Here is a 27778-nt window from a genome sequence, read left to right on the forward strand (position 1 = left end):
ATATCCATCCATCAAAATATTGTATCCATCCATCCATCCATCCATCCATCTAAATATCATATTCATCCATCCACCTAAATACCATATCCAATCATCTAAATATTTTATCCATCCATCTAAATATTGTATCCATCCCTCCATCCATCCATCCATCTAAATATCATATCCATCCATCCATTCTTCCATCTAAATATTGTATGCTTCCATCCATTTACCTATTGTATCCATCTATTTAAATAGTGTATTCATCCATTCATTCATCCTTCTAAATATCATATCCACCCATTCATCCATCCATTCATCTAAATATTGTATCCATCCACCCATCTATCCATTCATCTAAATATTTTATCCATCCATCCATCTAAATATTATATATATTCATCCATCCATTTAAATATTGTATCCATCCATTTGTCCATTATTCTAAATATCATATCCATCCATCCATCCATCCATCCATTCATCCATCTACCTAAATATTGTATCCATCCATCTAAACATTGTATCCATCCATCCAAATATCATATTCATCCATTCATCTAAATATCAATTCCATCCATCCATCTAAATACCATATCCATCCATCAAAATATTGTATCCATCCATCCATCCATCCATCCATCTAAATATCATATTCATCCATCCACCTAAATACCATATCCATTCATCTAAACATTTTATCCATCCATTCATATAAATATTGTATCCATCCCTCCATCCATCCATCTAAATATCATATCCATCCATCCATTCTTCCATCTAAATATTGTATGCTTCCATCCATTTACCTATTGTATCCATCTATTTAAATAGTGTATGCATCCATTCATTCATCATTCTAAATATCATATCCACCCATCCATCCATCCATCTAAATATTGTATCCATCCATCCATCCATCCATCTAAATATCATATTCATCCATCCACCTAAATACCATATCCAATCATCTAAATATTTTATCCATCCCTCCATCCATCCATCCATCTAAATATCATATCCATCCATCCATTCTTCCATCTCAATATTGTATGCTTCCATCCATTTACCTATTGTATCCATCTATTTAAATAGTGTATTCATCCATTCATTCATCCTTCTAAATATCATATCCACCCATTCATCTATCCATTCATCTAAATATTTTATCCATCCATCCATCTAAATATCATATTCATCCATTCATCTAAATATCAATTCCATCCATCCATCTAAATATTATATCTTTTCATCCATCCATTTAAATATTGTATCCATCCATGTGTCCATTATTCTAAATATCATATCCATCCATCCATCCATTCATCCATCTACCTAAGTATTGTATCCATCCATCTAAACATTGTATCCATCCATCCATCTAAATATCATATTCATCCATTCATCTAAATATCAATTCCATCCATCCATCTAAATACCATATCCATCCATCAAAATATTGTATCCATCCATCCATCCATCCATCCATCTAAATATCATATTCATCCATCCACCTAAATACCATATCCAATCATCTAAATATTTTATCCATCCATCTAAATATTGTATCCATCCCTCCATCCATCCATCCATCTAAATATCATATCCATCCATCCATTCTTCCATCTAAATATTGTATGCTTCCATCCATTTACCTATTGTATCCATCTATTTAAATAGTGTATTCATCCATTCATTCATCCTTCTAAATATCATATCCACCCATTCATCCATCCATTCATCTAAAAATTATTTCCATCCACCCATCTATCCATTCATCTAAATATTTTATCCATCCATCCATCTAAATATTATATATATTCATCCATCCATTTAAATATTGTATCCATCCATTTGTCCATTATTCTAAATATCATATCCATCCATCCATCCATCCATCCATTCATCCATCTACCTAAATATTGTATCCATCCATCTAAACATTGTATCCATCCATCCATCCAAATATCATATTCATCCATTCATCTAAATATCAATTCCATCCATCCATCTAAATACCATATCCATCCATCAAAATATTGTATCCATCCATCCATCCATCCATCCATCTAAATATCATATTCATCCATCCACCTAAATACCATATCCATTCATCTAAATATTTTATCCATCCATTCATATAAATATTGTATCCATCCCTCCATCCATCCATCTAAATATCATATCCATCCATCCATTCTTCCATCTAAATATTGTATGCTTCCATCCATTTACCTATTGTATCCATCTATTTAAATAGTGTATGCATCCATTCATTCATCATTCTAAATATCATATCCACCCATCCATCCATCCATCTAAATATTGTATCCATCCATCCATCCATCCATCCATCTAAATATCATATTCATCCATCCACCTAAATACCATATCCAATCATCTAAATATTTTATCCATCCCTCCATCCATCCATCCATCTAAATATCATATCCATCCATCCATTCTTCCATCTCAATATTGTATGCTTCCATCCATTTACCTATTGTATCCATCTATTTAAATAGTGTATGCATCCATTCATTCATCATTCTAAATATCATATCCACCCATCCATCCATCCATCCATCCATCTAAATATTGTATCCATCCATCCATCCATCTAAATATCATATTCATCCATCCACCTAAATACCATATCCAATCATCTAAATATTGTATCCATCCCTCCATCCATCCATCCATCCATCCATCCATCCATCTAAATATCATATCCATCCATCCATTCTTCCATCTAAATATTGTATGCTTCCATCCATTTACCTATTGTATCCATCTATTTAAATAGTGTATTCATCCATTCATTCATCCCTCTAAATATCATATCCACCCATTCATCCATCCATCCATCTAAATATTGTATCCATCCACCCATCTATCCATTCATCTAAATATTTTATCCATCCATCCATCTAAATATTATATCTTTTCATCCATCCATTTAAATATTGTATCCATCCATTTGTCCATTATTCTAAATATCATATCCACCCATCCATCCATTCATCCATCTACGTAAATATTGTATCCATCCATCTAAACATTGTATCCATCCATTCATCTAAATTTCATATTCATCCATTCATCTAAATATTGTATTAATCCAACCATCGACCTAAATATCGTATCTATCCATCCATTTAAATATCGCATTCATCAAAACATTGATCCAAATATTGTATCCATCTATCCATCTAAATATCTAATCCTTCCATCTAAATATTGTATCCATCCATTTGTCCATTATTCTAAATATCATATCCATCCATCCATCCATTCATCTATCTACCTAAATATTGTATCCATCCATCAAAATATTGTATCCATCCATCCATCCATCCATCCATCCATCCATCCATCTAAATATCATGTTCATCCATCCACCTAAATACCATATCCATTCATCTAAATATTTTATCCATCCATTCATATAAATATTGTATCCATCCCTCCATCCATCCATCTAAATATCATATCCATCCATCCATTCTTCCATCTAAATATTGTATGCTTCCATCCATTTACCTATTGTATCCATCTATTTAAATAGTGTATGCATCCATTCATTCATCATTCTAAATATCATATCCACCCATTCATCCATCCATCTAAATATTGTATCCATCCACCCATCTATCCATTCATCTAAATATCATATTCATCCATCCATCTTAATATTGTATTAATCCAACCATCGACCTAAATATCAACCTAAATATCGTATCTATCCATCCCTTTAAATATCGCATTCATCAAAACAATGATCCAAATATTGTATCCATCTATCCATCTAAATATTGAATCCATCCATTCGTCCATCATTCTAAATATTATATTCATCTATCCATTGATCTAAATATTGTATCCATCCATCCGTCTATCCATCCATCTAAATATCAAATCCATCCATCCATCCATCCATCCATCTAAATATTGTATCCATCCAACTTCTTAAATATCGTATCCATCAAAACATTGATCCATCCATCCATCCATCCATCCATCCATCCATCCATCTAAATATTGTATCAATCCATTCATCCATCATTTTTAATATCATATCCATCCATCCATCCATCTAAATATTGTATCCATTCATCAAAATATTGTATTCATTAATTCATCTAAATATTGTATCCATCAATCCATCTAAATATCGTATCCATCCATCCATCCATCCATCTATCCGTCTAAATATCATATTCATCCATCCATCTAAATATTGTATCCTTCCATCCATTGATCTAAATATTGTATACATCCATCCAATTAAATATTATATCCATCCAAACATCGATCCAAATGTCATATCCATCCATGTAAGTATTGTATCCATCCATTCGTCCATCATTCTAAATATCACATCCACCCATCTATCATCTAAATATTGTACACATCCACCCATCTATCATCTAAATATTGTACACATCCACCCATCTATCATCTAAATATTGTACACATCCACCCATCTATCATCTAAATATTGTACACATCCACCCATCTATCATCTAAATATTGTACACATCCACCCATCTATCATCTAAATATTGTACAAATATCATATTTATGCATCCATTAATCTAAATATGATATCCATCTTTCCATACATACATTGATCTAATTATCATATCCATCCATCCATCCATCCATCTCATGTATTCTTTCAGATAGTGTCATGCTGCTCTGTATTGAAACTCAATATTTCTTATGTTATAAAATAGTTCTTCTTTGGAACTTTTCTTTAAGATTTAATGCAGTACAAACCGATGATGATGATGATGATGATGATGATGATGAGTAATGACGCTCAACTTTGAATCACTGGAACTAATTGTATTTTTAAATATAATTGGATATAAAAGATTTTTAAATTGTAATAATATTTCATAATGGGTGCCGCAGTGCCGCAGTAGGTAGTGCTATCGCCTCACAGCAAGAAGGTCGCTGGTTTGAGCCTCGGTTGGGTCAGTTAGCGTTTCTGTGTGGAGTTTGCATGGTCTCCCTGTGTTTGCGTGGGTTTCCTCCGGGTGCTCCTGTTTCCCCCACAGTCCAAAGACATGTGGTTCAGGTGGATTAGGTTGGCTGAATTGTCCGTAGTAAATGAGTGTTTATGGATGTTTCCCAGAGATGGGTTGCAGCTGAAAGGGCATCCACAGCGTAAAACGCATCCTGGATAAGTTGGCGGTTCATTCCTCTGTGGCGACCCCAGATTAATAAAGGGACTAAGCCAAAAAGAAAATAAATGAATGAATGAATTAATTGTTTATACTGTATTTTTTAATGTAGAAAGTGCTGCTATGGTAGATGTTTTTATTCATCATAAAGATGTAAATCTAACCTTTTTTAAATCCTCAATCTTATCCAGCTACATCTTTGTCTTGATTTTCAATGAAATTTTTAAAACAAGGATGAGAAGTAAATCTGCTTGATAGATACTATAAAAAATTAAGTTTTATTTTTCTAATCCCATTGACATTTGTACTTCTTTAAGGCATAATTGAACTTATAAATAAATACTATAAAGAAATTAGAGAAGCTAAATGACATAACTCTTATTTTATAAAAGAAAAAAAAGCTCAAAAACTAAAAAAACTGATATCTTTTTCTTATTTTCTCATTTTCCCTATAAAGGTGGCATTTTAAACACATTGCACATACATTTTCACGTTTTAAGCATAAACTCATTTAATTTTAATCCCCTTTTTTCCAGTAAACAAGACTTATTTTGCTCTCTAAATCTCTATACATAATAAACACATCCTAGTTTGAAACTACATGTTTTCTGGTTAAATTAAATATTTGATACCCCTGTTTTTATTCTCAGATCCACCAATAATCACAGACGTGAAGAACATGCCTGCCCAGGTTGGGAAGACTGCAATCTTGCGCTGTGAAGCCATGGCAGTGCCCACCGCATCCTTTGAGTGGTACAGAGATGACCGAAGGTAAGCTTTAGCATTGCACATTTACAGTACATTATACAGTAAGTCAATTACAAAAGAGATGGTTTATTTGGACAGCTGAAGGCTTCTCTGTTTTATGTCTTATGCATGTATGGTGCCTGTCTGTTGTTGCTGTTACTGCTGTATACGTTTTTGTGTGGCATGAATGAGGACCCTTGACTGCAAAACAAATCTACCTTTTGGTACAAACAAAGTAACCTAACCTTAAAATAACATTAAAAAATAATGTAGTAACTGTAAAAAAAGTCTGAATTTTCCAGTAAACTAACATATTTTATTAATTTATGGTGTAAATAAACTAATATTTGATGTAGTAATATCTGCACATTGTACCTGTTACACAAAAACACACAACTAAAATGTAAATCTATTGCACAAAACTGATGGGAAAAAAATAAAGCATAGTAATGTCAACAAAAACAAATGTACAGTTATTTATCATATATATATATATATATATATATATATATATATATATATATATATATATATATATATATATATATATATATATATATATATATATATATATATATATATGTATTAAGGAAACTTACTGTTAACCAGGTTAAAGTAGCATTTTAATAATGTTTTAGTGTACCGCTCAGTGGAAATGACCTATTAGAACCTTTTAAAGCTTTGTCATAGAAGTCCACTATATGGAGAAAAATCCTGCATGTTTTTCGACTGAAAAAAAGAATGAAAAACATCTTTGATGACAAAGAGCTGAGTAAATGATCAAGAAATGTTTAATTCTGAAATAATCCTGCGACAGATTGGCTAACGGAGACGTGTTTATTTTTGTCTGTCATTATGTCATGGACAAGGACTCTTGACTGGAAAACAAGTCTACCTTTTAGCACAAACAAAGTTACCTAACTTTAAAATATCATTAAAAATATAGTAGAAAATTGTACAAAAAGTCAGAATTTTACAGTAAACTACCATATTTCATACATTCATAGATAAACCAATGTTTTGAAGTTTTGAATTGTACCTTTACAGAAAAAAACACAAAACTAAAATGTGCAAAACTGATGAGAAAAGTTATATAAAGCATAATAATGTCAACAAAAAACTAATGTACAGTCAAATGTATAGCTATTCACTGTATATATTAAGGAAATTCACTGTTAAGCAGTTTACAGTAGCATTTTTACAGTTATTTACAGATAAAGGAAATTTTTTTATGGCAGCGTTCAATGAAAATGAGTCATTAAAACTTTTTGAAGTCCACCATATGGGAAAAAATCCTTCATGTTTTACTCAAGAAAACTTCATTTATTTTTGATTGAAGAAAGAAATAAAATCTTTGATGACAAGAGGCTGAGTAAACAATCAAGAAATTTGAGTTCTAAACTAAACAGGTTGACTGAAGAAGACGTTGTGTATGTCATTAAGTCATGAATGAGGACTCTTGACTGCTAAATCAATCTACATTATGGTACAAATAAAGCAATTTATCCTTAAAATACTGTTAAAATACTATATAAACTGTAAAAAGTCTGAGTTTTACAGTAAACTACCTTATTTCATTAATTTAGACCAATATTTTGAAGTAGTAATATCTGCACATTGTACCTCTGTTACTTACAACTAAAATGTACATCTAATGTACAAAACTGATGAGAAAAACTAAATAAAGCATCAGAATGTCGACATAAAAACGTGTAAATGTAGTTATTCACCGTATATATTAAGGAAACTCACTGTTAAGCAGGTTACAGTGGCGTTTTTAGTTATTTACAGATGGAGGAACATTATTTAGTGTGGCGCTCAATGAAAATGAACCATCAGAACGTTTTAAAGTCCACCATATGGAGAAATATCCTGCATGTTTTATTTAAAAACCTTAATTTTTTTATTTTTCCGACTGAAGAATCAAAGAAAAAACATCTTTGATAACAAGGAGCTGAGTAAATCATCAATACATTTTATTCTGAATTAATCCCTCAACTGATTGACTGAAGGAGATGCTGTGTACGTCATTATGTCACGAATGAGGACTCTTGACTGCTAAACAAATCTACATTTTGGTACAAATAAAGCAATTTCACCTTAAAATTCCATTAAAAATGCAAAAGAAACTAAAAAAAAAGTCTGAATATTACAGTAAACTACCGTATTTCATTAATTTGTAGTGTAACTTACTGTTGACCAGGTCACCGTTTTTACAGTTATTTACAGTTAAAGAACCATTTTAGTGTAGCGCTCAATAGAAATTAATCATTAGAACTTTTTGAAGTCCACCATATGGAGAAACATCCTCCATGTTTTACTCAAAAACCTTCCTATATATATATTTTTTTTTTGACTGAAGATTTATACTTCTGCATCAAACGCCGGCGTATGCTACGGCGCTGACGCATAGCCCTTCGCTGTGGCCGTCGGCGTCGCTGATGTGCACCTCTCAAAAAATGTAACTACACGTCACAACAACGCGTAGCGCAAGCTCTGTGATTGGTCGGCTTGGTAGCGCTGACGAGTCTGGGCGGGACCGAGAGCCGCAAGAATGGTGCGAGCCTGATGGAGCGATTGTTTACAAGTGTGGAGTCCCGCGAAGGAGCTTCTGATAAAAAGTTTTGTTTTGTGTTTACCTCATAGTTAAAGTTGTTGCACGTCCGCCGGTTCCTGCCTCAAAATGAGCGAGTTTGAGCCACTTGAACATCCCGGAACTGTTCAGGAAAAGCAAAACAGCAGCGAAGAAACTCGACACAGAGGAACATTTACACCTCACTGCCCACTAGCATTTCAGAAGTGTTAATGCAGACCAACAGAGACAGCGTGCAGAAGTATAAATGCACAGCTACGCACGTTGCATGCGCCGTGGGTTACGCCGGTCACTTGACGCAGAAGTATAAACCAGGCTTAAATGATCAATACATTTTAATTCTGAATTAATCCCTCCACCGACTGACTGAAAGAGATGCTGTGTACGTCATTATGTCATGAATGAGGACTCTTGACTGCTAAACAAATCTACATTCTGGTACAAATAAAGCAATTTAACCTTAAAATATCATTAAAATGCTAAAGAAACTAAAAAAGTCTGAATATTACAGTAAACTACCGTATTTCATAAATGTGTAGTGTAGATAAACTTAATGTTAACCAGGTTACAGTACCGTTTTTACAGTTATTTACAGTTAAAGAACCATTTTAGTGTAGCGCTCAATAGAAATGAGCCACTTTATGGAAAAGCATCCTCCATGTTTTACTCAAAAGCCTTCATTTCCTTTTTTTTGAATGAAGAATCAAAGAAAAATACATCTTTGATGACAAGCGGCTGAGTAAATGATCAAGAAATTTTAATTCTGAACTAATCCCTCAACCGATTGACTGAAAGGGAAGCTGTGAACCATGGGAAAGCAGGACATACTGGGCTACGTGACAACTCACCTAACGCTAACATGCCATCTCTTTCATTTGTTCTTTCTCAGGCCGGTAGAGAGCGATAACACTCTGAAGATTAAAAACGAGAAAACACGATCCCTGCTGCTCTTCACCAACGTCACAGAAAAACACTTTGGCAACTACACCTGTTTCGCCTCCAACCGCCTCGGGGCTTCCAACGCCAGCATGCTTCTCTTCAGTGAGTACACTATTGCAGACACTCCAAAACTCTCCCAAACATTCGCAGATCTACAAAAGGCAGAAAGTCAAGGATAAATAAACAGCCTCCAGGAAGTGACTTTTTCACCGTTCAGAACAAGGCGATATGCAATTCTCGCTCCCCGAGGCTGGTTTTCACGACCCGCGGATGATAGCGACGTGTCCATTGATGGTGCTTGAAAGCAAATGGTTTGGTAGTGTATGCTCAGCAAAGTGCATCGTTTTCAAGCTTTTTAATAATGCATAGCTCCGGCAAACTCCAATTGCAGGCATTTGAAAGAGTTTGTGACAAAAGTGCACTGCAGAGGAGTCACTTTCCCACTGAACAGCTTTGTCTTGTTTTCTGCTACAGATTTGTAAACTTTTTTTACATCAATATGCATTTGCTTGAGAGGCAAAATAGCATCATGGTTTGCATCTTTTCTGGGTTCATTACGTGAGGGCATTAGTGGCTGTACACTTTTTCAGCATCCTCATGCGTTCTTCTTATAAGGATTTTTAGGGGGGGGGGTGTTCTAAGTCAGGGTTTTTCAAAGTCTAAGACAGTGGGCCTCCCTTTTGACACAACTTATCCATTGGCGCCCCCTCCTCCCAAACAAACAAAAGTTTAGCGGGTCTCATGCTGTCATTAGCCAAAATATCTTGACAAACCACACATAAAGGTCGTGGTTCATCAGCTGGTCCTGTCCACGTAAATCCTAAACTCAAAAACTGATCATAATAACGTCGTCTTTTGGGTTTAAGCCCTGAACTTGAAGGCTTTGAATCGGGGGGTCTCAGAAACCGATCCATTGTATTAGCAGGCATATACCTGTATTGGCGGGCTTGCCAAACAGAAGCGAATTCACAGCTATGGCCTTCTGGGTAAAAAAGGTTTTCTTATTTTTGACGTATTATTTTTTTTAACTTTGTTTAATTAAAACGTTTAAAATAATAAAAAATACACATAATAATTAAACTTAATAATTATATTTTTATTATATAATATTTTTTCCCGCGCCTCCCCTGACATGCTCTGGCGCCCCCCAGGGGAGGCGCGCCTCACACTTTGAAAACCCCTGTTCTAAGTTGTTTAAATTTTAACCAATAAAAACCAAATCAACAAGCTATGGGGAGAGTCACAACAAAATATTTTGGTCACACTTTACAACAAGGGGGCTATTCAATTGGTGACCCGTGGGCTGAACTTGGGCCCTGAGGCAATTTGTTCTGACCCTCCAAATAGTGTGAACAAGACTCAAAATGAAATTCAGTTTAGTCAAAAATCAATACAGTCTTGAAGTGACGCGCGTCTGTTGAAGGCTGCGCAGAGCGTGAGTCTCCTGACATTAAGTGAGTGGCGCGAGCAGCCAAAAACCTTTGGATACTTAAGCTTAAAGGCTTGTCAACGTCGCTTTTCTGCTGCACGGAACGAAACTGTTGCACTAAACAAAGTAATGCCACCTGTTTGCTAGTTTAAAGTTTCGAGTTTATACACCAAGGCTAAGACGCACGCACACTGGATTAACTATTGCATCGGGCTGTTCAAATATCGCGTCTTCGTTATTTCCAATGTAAGAACATATGCCAATATGCACACGCAAGCATGTAGAAAACATCTTACGCTGTATCGGGGAGAGTTGTGAATGACTTTCATTGCAATGTAAACAAAAGATATAGAACGAATATTACAAATTATTAAATAGATTGTTTATGCATGAACTCAGATAATAACAACTACCTAATTAAAAGCTTAAATTTACATTAGACGTTATAAAGTGATATAGAAATTTGGGGGGTGGGGTTGGTGTGAATGTTTAAAATATTAAGCATCATAAACCAAATCAACAAGCTATGAGGAGAGTCACAACAAACAAGATTTTTATTTGAAAAATATTTTGGTAACACTTTACAACAGGGCTATTCAATTGGTGATCCGCGAGCTGAACTTGTTGGCGATGAGGCGATTGTTGAGGCAATTTGTGCTGACCCTCCAAATAGTACAAACAAGACATTAAAAATATATTCAGTTCAGTCGAAAAATGGATATAATTTTGAAGTGACGCGCGTCTGTTGAAGGCTGCGCAGAGCGTGAGTCTCCTGACATTAAGTGAGTGGCGTGAGCAGCCGAAAACCTTCGGATACTTAAGCTTAAAGGCTTGTCAACACTGCTTTTCTGTTGCTCGGAACGAAACTGCTGCAACTAAACAAAGTAATGCCACCTGTTTGCTAGTTTAAAGTTTCGAGTTTATACACCAAGGCTAATACGCACGCACACAGGCCGTTCACATATTGCGTCTTTTCCGCGTGAGCAAATTCGTTATTTCCAATGTAAGAACATATGCCAATATGCGCACGCAAGCAAGCATGTAGAAAACGTCTTACACTGTATCGGTGAGAGTTGTGTGTGACTTTCATTGCAATGTAAACAAAAAGTGTAGAATGGATATTACAAATTATTAAATAGATTGTTTATGTATGAACTCAGATAATAACAACTACCTAATTAAAAGCTTAAACTTACATTAGATGTGATACTGGGATATAGAAATTTGGGGGGAGGGGGTGGTGTGAATGTTTAAAATATTAAGCATTATAAACCAAATCAACAAGCTATGAGGAGAGTCACAACAAACTAAATTTTTATTTGAAAAATGTTTTGGTCACACTTTACAACAGGGCTATTCAATTGGTGATCCGCGAACTGAACTTGTTGGCGGTTGAGGCGATTGTTGAGGCAGTTTGTTCTGACCCTTCAAATAGTGCAAACAAGACATTAAAAATAAATTCAGTTCAGTCAGAAAATAGATACAGTCATGAAGTGACGCGCGTCTGTTGAAGGCTGCGCAGAGCGTGAGTCTCCTGACATTAAGTGAGTGGCGCGAGCAGCCGAAAACCTTTGGATACTTAAGCTTAAAGGCTTGTCAACGTCGCTTTTCTGTTGCACGGAACGAAACTGCTGCAACTAAACAAAGTAATGCCACCTGTTTGCTAGTTTAAAGTTTCGAGTTTATACACCAAGGCTATGACGCACGCACACTGGATTAACTATTGCATCGGGCCGTTCAAATATCGCGTCTTTTCTGCGTGCACAAATTCGTTATTTCCAATGTAAGAACATATGCCAATATGCACACGCAAGCATGTAGAAAACGTCTTACGCTGTATCGGTGAGAGTTGTGCGTGACTTTCATTGCAATGTAAACAAAAAATTTAGAACGAATGTTACAAATTATTAAATAGATTGTTTATGTATGAACTCAGATAATAACAACTACCTAATTAAAAGCTTAAATTTACATTAGACGTTATAAAGTGATATAGAAATTTGGGGGGAGGGGGTGGTGTGAATGTTTAAAATATTAAGCATTATAAACCAAATCAACAAGCTATGAGGAGAGTCACAACAAACAAGATTTTTATTTGAAAAATATTTTGGTTACAACAGGGCTATTCAATTGGTGATCCGCGAGCTGAACTTGTTGGCGGTTGAGGCGATTGTTGAGGCAATTTGTGCTGACCCTCCAAATAGTGCAAACAAGACATTAAAAATAAATTCAGTTCAGTCGAAAAATGGATATATTTATGAAGTGACGCGCGTCTGTTGAAGGCTGCGCAGAGCGTGAGTCTCCTGACATTAAGTGAGTGGCGCGAGCAGCCGAAAACCTTTGGATACTTAAGCTTAAAGGCTTCTCAACGCTGCTTTTCTGTTGCACAGAACGAAACTGCTGCAACTAAACAAAGTAATGCCACCTGTTTGCTAGTTTAAAGTTTCGAGTTTATACACCAAGGCTAATACCAAGCACACAGGCCGTTCACATATTGCCTCTTTTCCGCGTGCACAAATTCGTTATTTCCAATGTAAGAACATATGCCAATATGCACACGCAAGCATGTAGAAAACGTCTTACGCTCTATCGGTGAGAGTTGTGTGTGACTTTCATTGCAATGTAAACAAAAAAGTGTAGAATGGATATTACAAATTATTAAATAGATTGTTTATGTATGAACTCAGATAATAACAACTACCTAATAAAAGCTTAAACTTACATTAGATGTGATACTGGGATATAGAAATTTGGGGGGAGGGGGTGGTGTGAATGTTTAAAATATTAAGCATTATAAACCAAATCAACAAGCTATGAGGAGAGTCACAACAAACTAAATTTTTATTTGAAAAATATTTTGGTCAAACTTTACAACAGGGCTATATGATTGGTGATCCGCGAGCTGAACTTGTTGGCGGTTGAGGCGATTGTTGAGGCAATTTGTTCTGACACTCCAAATAGTGCAAACAAGACATTAAAAATAAATTCAGTTCAGTCAAAAAAAATAGATACAGTCATGAAGTGACGCGCGTCTGTTGAAGGCTGCGCAGAGCGTGAGTCTCCTGACATTAAGTGAGTGGCGTGAGCAGCCGAAAACCTTTGGATACTTAAGCTTAAAGGCTTGTCAACGTCGCTTTTCTGTTGCACGGAACAAAACTGCTGCAACTAAACAAAGTAATGCCACCTGTTTGCTAGTTTAAAGTTTCGAGTTTATACACCAAAGCTAAGACGCACGCACACTGGATTAACTATTGCATCGGGCCGTTCAAATATCGCGTCTTTTCCGCGTGCACAAATTCGTTATTTCCAATGTCAGAACATATGCCAATATGCACACGCAAGCATGTAGAAAACGTCTTACGCTGTATCGGGGAGAGTTGTGAATGACTTTCAGTGCAATGTAAACAAAAGATATAGAACAAATATTACAAATTATTAAATAAATTGTTTATGTATGAACTCAGATAATAACAACTACCTAATTAAAAGCTTAAATTTACATTAGACGTTATAAAGTGATATAGAGATTTGGGGGGAGGGGGTGGTGTGAATGTTTAAAATATTAAGCATTATAAACCAGATCAACAAGCTATGAGGAGAGTCACAACAAACTAAATTTTTATTTGAAAAATATTTTGGTCACACTTTACAACAGGGTTATTCAATTGGTGATCCGCGAGCTGAACTTGTTGGCGGTTGAGGCGATTGTTGAGGCAATTTGTTCTGACCCTCCAAATAGTGCGAACAAGACATTAAAAATAAATTCAGTTCAGTCGAAAAATAATGTTGCTATAGAAAAATTGAATCGGTATGAAATATGATTGTCACGGATTAGTTTAAGAATGGTCAAAACACTTATATTTATTTACTAAAACACTCACAGGCCAAGAACACTCGAAGGAACATGACAATATAATACTAGACAAAGGACTAAACATGACATAAACAGAAGCATATGGAACACAACACATGGGAAATCCAGCCTGATCTCACTAGAAAACTTAAGTAGTTTACGTTTTGCCAGTTTAGTGGCTAATTTGGACGTATGAAATGTATGATTTTAAAAAGGAGGCGTGGCACCTAACTCCACCCCTAAATTGTACGAATTAGATCATACGAATTCATACGAATTAGCCACTGAATCAAAAAGTTACGAATTGCTGTGAGATTGTGTTGGGAAATCACATGGAAAACAACACAGAAAAACATTAGATTATGTAAATAAATTTTTAAAAAATAGTTAAAATAATAAAATTAAAAATATATAATAAAAACAGTTCCCATACGGTAAATGATGATTGTTTTAGTGACGTTACATAAAATAAATTGTAAGTAATTCTATAAATAATTCCTTCTCAATTGAATGTATCTTGTTTTTTTAGAAAGTTTCAGTGTTTGTACTAGGAGACAAGAGTAAAATGCCATGAGAAAAAGTCATTTTCTGCCGTGCGAGGACGTGAACTGCACAGAAATTGAAAATGAATCATTCCAACTCTACCAGAAGCCTTTGTTGAAGTTTGTTTGTGCCCAAAGTGTTTGTTAACCGAATTAAAGTTTTGCTACAGTAAATATTATGTCCACTCCAGACATCAGTGTCCTTGAAAATAGAGCATTCCTATAAAGCATGTGCTGTTGCAGAACATGCGCTCTGAGCATTTACTGAAAGCTCTCATTGTCTGACTGTAAAACGGCTGAAAATAGTTCCTGTCTGCTTTATTGGAGAAAGACCTCAGGGATTTCTATAAACCGGCGGCTGAGGACAACATAACAAATCCAATCAACACTACAGATTGCCTCATAGCGCTGGACATGTGGGAGTTTTCCATATATTAATAATACAAATATATACATGTTTGTTTTATTTGCATTATTATTGAAGGAAAAGAAAATCTACACACAATGAAACAATAAACATTACAGTTTCCTTCCTTATATTTTTATATAAACATGTTTTATAGGCACACAGACTATTTGGTTAATGCACTAGCTGCTTGTTTTCGTGATTAAGCAGGAATCAACACTTCACTTCATGATTGAAATAGGACATTATAGTGCGCATAAAGAAAATGAAGCCTGCTTTGGTTCATTTTTTGTGGGGGGATATGCATTTTCATGACACTTAAGCATATTTTTCCAGCCGTGTTCTCATTACTGTAGGTTTTGCATTTGTGTTTTCTTTATGATCTCCATTATTCCATACAGTAATGACGATTCTCATTACTGTAATATGAAGATTTTTCATTTTAAATGAGCATTCATTTAATGCATTACAACAGAAACTAAAGTAGCAACTATAAAACGTCATTATAAATGTATCCTGCAGCAATGATAGCATTATGAGAGTTTTTTGGGGTAAATATTCTAAAAATAATAATGCATGTCATTCATTCATCCATTCATTTTCGGCTTAGTCCCTTTATTAATCTGGGGTCGCCACAGCATATGTTTTTTATGCAGCGGATATCTTTCCAGCTGCAACCCATCTCTGAAAAACCCTCACACACATACACTACAGACATTTTTTAGCTAACCCAGTTCACCCACCACATGTCTTTGGACTTGTTGGGGAAACCAGAGCAGCCGGAGGAAACCCACGCAAACGCGGGGAGAACATGCAAACTCCACACAGAAACGCCTACTGACCCAGCCGAGGCTCATACCAGCGACCTTCTTGCTGTAAGGCGACAGCACTACCTACTGCGCCACTGCATCGCCCAAATGCATATCATAACACAAGCTATTTATATTTCTAACACAATATTATTTATATTTCTTTGCCATTTTTTGCACACTTTTTTGCAACTTAGTTGACCAGCAAACAACGTTAATATTTGGTAACACTTTATTTTGATGGTCCATTTGAGTATTAGTAGACTGTCTACTTAATATCTGCTGATACTGCTCCTTCAACAGACATTTAACTGACCATAAGAAATTTTGCAAGTAAAGGCCAACTTACACTAACCCCAACCTAACAGTCTTGGATACAATCCGATGAGTGCAGGCAGCCAACTGGTCCTGCAGCCGTGGAGGCACCGGTCGCAGTCCCGCCTACTCCCCTCGTGGGTAAAAGCACACAAAGGCGTTTGGATAAGGGGATCATGATGCATTTACTCTTAAAAAAACATTATTATTTTAATTTAATATTTTTATACCACATGCATGCCAGCATTATAATATAAACAGCTTTTGGCCAAATGTGCTCATATTCTGATATGCATATCATAATGCAATCTATATTGCATGTAATTTATATTTCAACTTAGTGGAGAAAAATGATCTGGATATATTATTGACTGCTTTTATGGTTCTGCAGTTCCCAAAGGTAATTTTCTATTTTACTAAATGTTTCAGCCAAGAATCAGTGTCATCTGTTTTAGTCCGATTAATTCACCTTTTTAATGACTTCCTCCCTTTTTGTGGATGTTTTCAGGGAAAGTGAGTGTTTGTAAAGAAAGAGGAAGGTTATATTCTGACTTCAGTCTGCAGAAACAGGAAGCTGCTGCTGGTTAGCAAAGCGTCATATGAAACAAACTAGCGCTTGTGAATATTTCATTAATTTAAGCCTGCTTCTGCGCTCAGGGTAATTTACCACAGCGGTTTACTTCTCTTCTGTAGCAGTTAGAGCTCCTGATTACTCTTACATTACTTAATGATGAACTGTTTTCATCTGTACTGTATGTCTGTAGCCAGATTAACGCACTGAACATAAACACCCAATTAGCACGGCAGCAGTGTCAGATCTGCTATTGCAGGAATTATTAGCTTCAGTTTTTCATGCCGATTTAAGCTCTGACATTGTCTAGTTATGCCTAATGACTTTATTAAATCAGCTTGATGAGACCCCCAAATGCTCCACGTGTGCGTCAATGATAACGAAAAAAGCTTTATTCAGTAAAACAATCATAAATATGTAGTTTAATTTTCTCATAGAAACAATATTAACATTTTGTACATTACTAACTGAAGGAACAATTTCAGTTCAGTTCATCTTTATTTCTGTAGCACTTTTACAATGTAGATTGTGTCAAAGCAGCTTACCATAGAAGTTCTAGCAAATTGAAACTGTGTCAGTCCAGTTTTCAGAGTTGAAGTTCAGTTTAGTTCAGTTCAGTGTGGTTTAATTTGTACTGCTGAAAGTCCAAACACTGAAGAGCAAATCCATCCATGCGCAGCTCCCTAAGCAGATAAGCAAGTGACGAGGAACAACTTCACCGATTGACGAAAGTGAAGGAGAAAAAATAACCTAGAGAGAAACCAGGCTCAGTTGGGCGAGACCATTTCTCCTCTGCCCAAACAATATATAAATATGTTATTTAACAATGATGTAATAATAATTACAATTATAGGCGAGGCAGTGGCGCAGTAGGTAGTGCTGTCGCCTCACAGCAAGAAGGTCGCTGGTTTGAATCTCGGCTCAGTTGGTGTTTCTAGGTGGAGTTTGCATGTTCTCCCTGCCTTCGCGGGTTTCCTCCGGGTGCTCCGGTTGCCCCCACAGTCCAAAGGCATGCAGTGCAGGTGAATTGGGTAGGCTAAATTGTCCTTAGTGTATGAGTGTGTGTGTGAATGTGTGTGTAGATGTTTCCCAGTGATGGGTTGCGGCTGGAAGGGCATCCGCTGCGTAAAAACCTGCTGGATAAGTTGCCGGTTCATTCTGCTGTGGCGACCCCGGTTTAATAAAGGGACTAAGCCGACAACAAAAATGAATGAATGAATGAATGAATTATGTAATAATGATTACAATTATATAGAGAGACAAAAGTTTGGCCACTCTGGTTCTCTGATGAGTCCACTTTCACTGTTTTTCCCACATCCGGGAGAGTTACGGTGTGGAGAAGCCCCAAAGAAACGTACCACCCAGACTGCCCAGAGTGCAGCATGGAGGTAAATCAGTGATTTTTTAGGACTATCATGGCATTCCCTATGCACAATATTTGTGCTAGATGGGCGCTGGGTCACTGCCAAGGACTACTGATCCATTCTGGAAGACCTTGTTCACCCAATGGGTCAAACATTGTATCCTGAAGGCACTGCGGTGTATTGGGATGATAATGCACCAATACACACAGCAAGACTGGTGGCAGAGTGGTTTGATGGACATGAACATGAAGTTGAACATCTCCCATGGCCTGCAAGGAATCCTGAGCTAAATACTATTAAGCACTTTGAGATGTTTTAGAGAAGCGGGTCAGGAAACGTTTTCCTGGCCTCTATTCTGCAAGAAGAATGTCTCAAAATCCCTCTGGCTAATGTGCTGGGCTTGTATCTGTTAATCCGAAGACCAACTGATGCTGTATTGACTACCATACTGATGAATTATTGTTGTTTAAAACCAGGCGTTTCAGTTTCATTGTCTAACCCCTGTATATATAGAGACAGATAAAGGGTTAAATATCTCAACAAGTGTAGATTGTGTCCAGTGTTGATGTATTTCCTGTGGAAGAGACCTTTAAATCGCTGCTGATCTCCATCTCTGGTGATAAATCACACTCAGCTCCTCCGGTTTCCTCCATATGAGGGTCATGCTCTCTCGGGCCCTCCAGGAAACTCATAAAGGCGCTGTTAAACATAAAAACAAAAAGCAGCACCAAGTCAACTAACAGAATCTCAGAGTCCACAGTCTGGAGCAGAGCGACGTGATCAGATCTGAGGGAAAGTTTACTGTTTGGACATTCAGTGCAAACTGTGAGATCACAGTGCAGAGCCAGAATAGGAACTCCATTTCTGCATCCCATTCCCCCTACTTATACTTTACGGCCTTAAAGTTGGATAAGTTGATGGTTCATTCCGCTGTGGCGACCCCAGATTAATAAAGGGACTAAACTGAAAAGAAAACGAACTAATGAAATTGGCCGTAGTGCATAAATGTGTGTGAATGAGTGTGTATGGGTTTTTCCCAGTACTCAGTTGGCAGTTCATTCTGCTGTGGCGCCCCCTGATGAATAAAGAAACTAAACAAGAGGGAAATTAATGAATCAAACAAAAACCTTTCATTTTATCATAAACAGACCATTCTGTAGCAGCTGTCACTGTTAAAGAGTGAGGTAAAATAATTGTTGGCATTTAATTAATTAACGTGATTATAATGCGTTAATTCGCCCAGCATAACTGTATATATTTATTTACTCTATGTTTATATAGTAAATACTTTATTTAAATTAGTGCTGTCAAAATTAAAAAAAATTACGCAATTAACGCAGTTGCAGTTTTTTTTATTTCCTGTTGTGGCCGTGGTGTGTTGCAAAGAAATATGGATGAGACCAAGGAAGCATACTTTTTTAAGGCAAGTTTCAGTATAAAACAATTAATGTCGCATTACCAGGCTCTCCAGCGTTTTCTCCAGAGATTCATCTAATTTCGTATGTTTCATTTTTAACTTTCAACTTTTTTTTAATGAAATTTGATACCGCATGGCGAACGGAAAGAAAAACCTCAGCATTTCGTGACTCGGTGGTCCTTTAAGATAATCAAAATTCGATGTTTTTGCGTACATGCCGTAAGGTGAATCGTTAGGTGTGTGCGTGCGTGCGAGTTTGTGTGTCTATGTGTGAGCGCTTTGGTGTGACACAACGCATACATGTATGTGCCATTGATGCTTATTACGTCCTTGTCGCAGCACCAGTGGCCACAAAATTAAGCACCGACATGCATATGCTGATTCAGTAATCCTGCTTGTGATCCTGCCTGTTTGCACTCTCAGCACACATCATTCAAAACAAAAGGTCCACATTGTCCCCCGATAATGTCAACAGACTGGACTCTCTTAGCAACTGTCTGAATGTAAAGGAGGACTGAGCAAAATTGTTTCTACTTTATAATTAACATTCTCAACTCACAGCAATACAATTTTACAATGAGTACAATTGTTTGTATTCAATACTTTATTATTATTATAATTTTCCATATCTGCAGTCCACTTAGAATCTGACTTGGAAATCAATGTTTTCTTTATTGGTATTGATTGTTTTGAAATTCAAATGGCATTAACATGCCTGTGTTTCTATTTCAGTAATAAATATGGCTGTCAAGCCAGGATCTTGATGGTTTATTGTGGGTATTTTGTTTACATGAAGAAATCTGTGTTACAAGTTAAATAAAAATGCTAATAATGAATTATATTTTGAATTTAAATAGTTTTTGTCTTGCGTTTACATTAATTTTACATTTGAATAGCCAAAATTACAAGTTTCAGTCTTTTTAATGTGATTAATCGCGATTAATCGTGATTAATAAAAAAAAAGGTGTAATTAATTAGTTATTTTTTTAATCGATTGACAGCACTAATATAAATATAAATCCTCCTTCATGGTAATAGTCCACATCATCAGTTTTTCATCCTGTTGCTCTGAAATTGAGCAGTTCCTTGTCTCCTCTCTGCTCCGCTGTTCTCCTCTATTCTCCGGCCCATTATACCGCTGTGGTTTGTTCCCACTCTGTTGTGTCCTGTTACGGCAGGAAGTCATCAGCGGCTTCTCTCGCTCCATTCTTCACATTTCGGTCTGCAGCGAGTGTTTCACGCTGTTTCTCCCTCACGCTGGACCATTGTGAGCGAGTCCCGCATCTCTCCATCTCTCCGTCTCCCATTATCTGTGTGATGAGTGTCCCGCAGACACCTTCATACATCTGCTCCATCAGACCTGTGGAGAATCCGCATCTGTGCACCTCTGTCTGATTCATGGAGAGTTCAGCTGCAAAACCCTGCTCTTGTTTATTCAGCTCAGTGTCCTTATAGAGCCGTATGTGGATATTTTCCTTTCATTCAAGACTCTTTGCTTCTATTGGGCATGAAAAATAATGTCTGATATTCCTACACTCTGAATAAAACGCTGGGGTGTCGTAAGCCAATGTTGGGTCAAATATAGACAAACACAACTGCTGGGTTAAAAAGTGTCATTTATCATTTCATTAAAAAATTAACCCAATGTTGTTTTTTTTATATTTGACCCAACTCGTCTTGGCGGCTCCAGTGTACGACCGTACATTCAAATTGGCTGTTAATGCTAGCGATGTAGGGGCAGGCGCTGTGCTGTTGCAGGATGGGCTTGTTGGAGTTGAGCACCCAGTGTGCTACTTTTCAAAAAAATTCCAGAAACATCAAAAAGCATACTCCACAATTGAAAAAGAAGCTCTGGCGCTGGTTTTGGCCCTTAAGAATTTTGAAGTTTATATTGGATCTTCATCTCATCCAATAACAGTCTACACTGATCACGACCCTCTCATCTTTATTCATAGAATGCGTAATTCTAACCAACGCTTAATGAGATGGGCTTTGTTTGTCCAAGCCTTTAACTTGGACATGAAACATGTTGCCGGTAAAAATAATGTGCTAGCCGATGCAATGTCACGTATTACCATATGGTGATGGGTGGTGTTTATTGCATTTTTGTTTTGTTTACCAGTCACCATTTTGGGGGTGGAGGTGTTGCGTGTGGCGTTCACTCCTGCCCTTAATAATTACTTTTGTTTTGTTTTTTTTAAGATTTGTTTAATAGATTTTTTTGACAGTTAACAAACAAAGTAAAAAGAGACAATAACAGTACAAACAGAAAAAAAAAAATATATATATATATATATAACAGTACAACATTGATAAAAAATAAAGAAATAAATAAACCACACTATAACCCTCATATTGTGCGACACACAGTATATGACATGCATAAACACTATATGATGTGCATAAATCAATTTTCAAATTGAGCATATAAACAGGTCTGTACGAGACGTTGAGGTTGACAGCATGGTGTATTAAGTAAAATAAACAGTAATAATAAAATAAAATAAAATAAACAAACAGAAAAAAATAGAAAAGAAATTTTTTTTAAAAAGCGAGGAAAAAAGGGAAAATGTATTAAACTAAATAGGCTGGGGGGTGGCACATTCTAATAATTACTTTTAATTGATTTTGTTTGTCTTTTACCCTTTTCAGTTTTCTATTGGTTAATCTGGTGGCGTCAGGCCTTTAAAACGAACGGAAGCGGACTTCTACGGCCCCCTCATTCCTCCACGTCACCACAGTCTTTGACGGCTTTATTGTTGTGTTCTCCTTTATGCTTTCCTTTTGATATTTGTTTGGAGTGGGGAGCTCCAACCTGCTTTAGGTTTGTTTGGATGTTCTTTATTATGTTGTTGGGCTCCTCATCTCTTGTCAATTTGGATTGTTTTGTTGGTTATGTTATGTTAATAAATAATTTAGCTGGAGCACTTTGGCCGTTGTTTATTACGTTACGTTGTCTTTTGGTCACGAGTCTTATTTAAGTTAGGGACCGTAACAGGGTTATAACAAACTAGCTATTTTTAGAGTGATGAACTGAGGTTGTGTCCAGATCTAAATCTCCAGATATAGCTATATGTTTAGTTTAGTTTAGTTTAGTTTAGTTTAGTTTAGTTTAGTTTAGTTTAGTTTAGTTTAGTTTAGTTTATATAGCACATTTTTTACAACACAACGTTGCCCAAAGTGCTGAACACAATCAATACTAAAAATTAAATCTACATCACATAAATAACAATTAAAACATTCAATTCAATTCAATTCAGCTTTATTTGTATAGCGCTTTTACAATGTAAATTGTGTCAAAGCAGCTTCACATAAATGGTCATAGTAACTGGAACAGTGTGGTTCAGTAACTGGAACAGTGTGGTTCAGGTTTTAGTGTTTAAGTTCAGTTCAGTTCAGTTTAGCTCAGTTCAGTGTGATTTAATCATTACTGAGAGTTCAAACACTGAAGAGCCAATTCATCGATGCGTAGCTCTACCAATCCTGAACCATGCGAGGCAGTGGCGACAGCGGAGAGGGAAAAAAAACTTCACCTGATGGGAGTGAAGAAAAAAAACCTTGAGATAACCAGACTCAGTTGGGCACGACCATTTTAATTTCTCCGCTGGCCAAAAGTCTTGAGCAGAACTTCATTCGCCGTGGTTTAGGCTGGTGGTTCGCCGTGGTTTAACATAAGGCAAACCCCTCAACATTAAAAAGGCTCAAATACTAAGGAACAAAGATGGTGTTTCAAACGCTTTTTAAAAACAGGTAGAGTTGGAGCATGTCTGATGTGGGGCAGAAGCCCGTTCCAGAGTTTTGGGGCGACAACAGCAAAAGCCCGATCCTCACTTCGCTTACACCGGGACCTTGGTATAGATAGAGTAAATTCATCAGAAGACCTCAGTGACCTACCAGGATTGTATACATGTAGCAGGTCTGATAAGTAAGATGGTGCCAGATCGTTTAAGGATTTAAAAACAAAGATTAATAGTTTAAAATCAATCCGTGACCTAACAGGCAGCCAGCCCAGAGAGGAAAGAACTGGGGATATGTGCTCGAACTTGCGAGTCCCTGTCAGAAGTCTCGCAGCCACATTTTGTACTAATTGCAATCTATTTAGGGCATTTTGACTAATACCCACATACAGGGAATTGCAATAGTCAAGTCTTCCCAAAATAAAAGCATGGATCACCTTCTCAAGGTCATTAAAAGAGAGAAACGACTTTACTTTTGCCACAAGTCAAAATAATCTTACGTCAAAAGAAAAAACAAGATTATGCTTACCCCATTGGCAGATTATTTTGCTTGTTTTAAGGAAAAACTCACTTAATATTGGCATATTATTTCTCAAAACAAGACAGTATGTTTTGCTTGTCTAGAAAATGCTTCTTGATGTAAGAATTTTTAGATATTTAGACGAGAAACAAGACAAAAAATCTAAGCAAGAAAAGCATTTTTTGCAGTGTATTTTTCATGCAATGTCTGATACCGCACGGCAAATGAGAGAAAAAAAAAACTCAGCATTTCCCGGAAACTCCCCAAAAGTTTGGTTGTAGTGCTAACATGTTTACACTCGGTGTAATAGTTTGTTCGATACGAACAAACTGAATAAACAAAGAGCACTGCTCGCTCACTTACCAAATCTGTAGAGACAGGACAATCACCAGCAACTAGAGCCGCGTCTTTATTAAGAGGAGATTACAAGCGAATCTGGATCTCAGCGTTTGCAGATGAGAACAGCTCTCAGGTAAACAATAATCCTCCTTAGACACGTAAGTTATTGTTGTCGAGCGTCGCGTACACTGTTAATCCACACGTGACGCCAGCTGCGCTCTCACAGAAAATAAAAACAAAACTTAACTGCAGCAAACTATAAAAGCAACACTTCACGCTTGTTTTGCCAACACAACGTGGCGTCTCTGCCGTCTAAACACTGTGACAGTAATGAATATTAATGAAGTTGCACAATAGAGCGCGCTGATTGGTTTGAACCAAGCCTTACTCATGCATTAATGCATCACACTGTAAGACGTAATAAGACACACTCTGGCACAGACGTCCAGTCTGCACGCTGGAATACACGCTATTATGTCATGACCGTGACGCAGCTTCAAAAACTAGTTTCAAACTGGAAGTACGCATTTGCTTAAAATAACGCAAAAACAACCAATTTACACTTTTTAGTGAAATATAGGTGTCCAAATAGTGTTTTTAGCAGTGTGGGACACATATACGACTGTCAACAGCTCAAAAAATGTGTTTTGGTGTTTCGTGACCCTTTAAGCAGCATGAGAGGGGTTCTCGAGATCTACCTGAGCTCAAACTCCCTCCCATGAGAGCCCCGAGCTTGAGGATCTTATGAGCTCAGGGCTACCAGCATGCCAAACTAGCTTTATTATCAATCATCAGCTAAGTGTGAACTCTTAAAATGCACTATAAAAATACACAATACTTACTAACTTAAAGCGAACAATCTATGAGGATTTAACATTGCCTTTGAATCCCACCAGCCCTTTTTCTTTTCACCTTTTCCCCTTTTTTCTCTCTCATCTGCCTCTGCTCACCTGTGTCTATCTCTGTGTTTCAGGGCCCGGAGCGGTGTATGGCGGAGCGGCGTCGCTGAACGGTCGTTTATCAGGAGTGGGTCTGTGGTTCTGCCTCTCCATCTCCGTTCTGATGAAGGTCTAAAACTCTCCCGCTTCGGAAGGAGTCTTTAAAATACGAACCCATCACTGTGAACAAAAAGAAATTATGCATTAATCCAGGAGCCATCGCTACATTACTCGGTCATCCCTTCCTCTTCCCCGTTCACGCCCCGGTCGCTTCATCATCATCACCACCGCTTCATTTCCCGGTTTTTAACGTCCAGAAACTCGATGTGTGTGATGCAAAAAAAAAAAAAAAGAAAAAAAATGTGAGCGACGAGTTTGCGTGGCCTGATGTGCGTGCTGGACATGCCGGTCGTAAAAACGCCGAAGGGTTGGCGATGTTCGGGTGACCCTTTCGGGGAAAAAAAGCCGTTTCACCAGCGGGCCCTTTGGAGCCGAGAGATCTGAGCTGAACGGTGGTGCTTTCGTAGCTGCGGTGAATGAATGATGTCAAACCACTTGTTTTCGTTCCAGCAGGAGGGGCCGCTTCATCTCAGGCCACCTCGTTTGCGTTCGTTTGGGCTCTCGACCCAAAGCAAACATCCGACCCGCGTCCAGCCTTCATATTGTCCCCAGTCTGTCCATCACTCAGTGTAAATATATATGCAGTAGAGGCCACTCAAAAAACCACATCTCCCATCAGCCTCTCTGTTTCAGCGTTTCGGTATGGAGGATATCGCTGCCTTTAAGTCCCACCGGAATGCTCGTGTTTACCAAATGAGCATGCGTTCGCCTTTTATTAGTGTTCATGCACTTTTTGTTGCGCTTCTTGGGAAGTTAAAGCAAGTAGATCTAGTGTTGAACATTAAACACATTTGGACACTTTCTGGTTGTCGGATGTTAGTTAATATAAAATCGACTACAGTCGTAGATTCATTCATCGGCTAATAACCATGCAAAGTGATCACTGATTTTTAGCGTTTTAGTTTTACATTCGAACGTTAAACGAAAGCGTAAGTAGGAGCTTTCCGACAAGACTTGAAGGCAGCGGACGTTTCTGGCGTCTCCTGCCCTGAAACAGCTCATCGAACTTCTTGTTGCTTGTGGATAGCATGTACCGGTTAGAAATGTCCCTCTTGTGACCTCACTTCCTGCACCGACCCCGTTTTAACCCCCTGCACTGTGTACATTTTAATCTGCAAGGTTAACTGCTATTACTTTTTTGGTGTTAATAATGATTATAACGAAGATGATGATGATGATGATAATGATGATGATGTTAATAAGTATTTGAATAAATATGATAGTAATTCCATGTGAGATAAAAAAAAAAAATACGTCAGAGCTGACCGCAAGCCATGTGTGTGAAAATATTTTCTACTAAAAAAAAAATAAAAAATCACTGAATTCATCAAACAACAAACAAAAAATAAGAAAAAGTACAAAAAAAAACTACTTTTTGAAGTATTGTGCTCTGTTTTACCATGATTAACTTTTATAAAACGGAAGTAATTTGACCACGTCGACTCGTCCGTGAAAAAGAGAGCAATCAGTGAAATGCGAGGGCGCTTACACACTAGCCGGATCGGAAGCCGTAAGATCAGTTTTGAGCATGTGAATATTAAACAAATGGATGACAATGCTATATGAAGTGGAACGTCATTTTCCCAAATCGCTCCATGTTGCACCATTTCTAGCGTGTAGGCGCCCTAATATCATTTCACGTGTGTGCTGTATGTATTCAGATTTTTGTTTTCATGCTGTTGATGACTGTAATGTATGATATATTCTGCCGTAATGATGTAATGTCTGCCTCGATGACATAACCAAAACCAAACAGTATCCTGTGGTTGCATACACTATGTCAAAATGTTGCTGCAATGCTGCGTTCCATTCGAAGATGACTGGTTGTGTGATATTGCCAACTTCTTGCTATAAATGCATATATTTACTCCATGCATTGTCGCTAATTTCCAATCATAAATTACAACCTCTGCTTCATGCATTCCATCCAAACATGTGACATCATCAAATTTTGGCCATAAATTC

At 37.0% G+C, this 27778-nt stretch overlaps 1 protein-coding gene across 1 annotated transcript in view; it reads left to right on the forward strand.

Moving 5' to 3' along the window:
• The window catches only part of iglon5 (IgLON family member 5), a 393843-nt gene extending 366722 nt beyond the window's left edge, over nucleotides 1-27121 (forward strand). The window contains 3 exon segments of the mRNA NM_001017775.2: nucleotides 5825-5945; nucleotides 9404-9555; nucleotides 25729-27121. Of these exon segments, the coding sequence (NP_001017775.2) occupies nucleotides 5825-5945; nucleotides 9404-9555; nucleotides 25729-25829 (374 nt within the window). The 3' untranslated portion in view covers nucleotides 25830-27121.
• The last annotated feature ends 657 nt before the right edge of the window (nucleotides 27122-27778 follow it).

This window comes from Danio rerio, chromosome 16 (genome assembly GCF_049306965.1).
Source record: "Danio rerio strain Tuebingen ecotype United States chromosome 16, GRCz12tu, whole genome shotgun sequence".
Taxonomy (NCBI): Eukaryota; Metazoa; Chordata; class Actinopteri; order Cypriniformes; family Danionidae; genus Danio; species Danio rerio.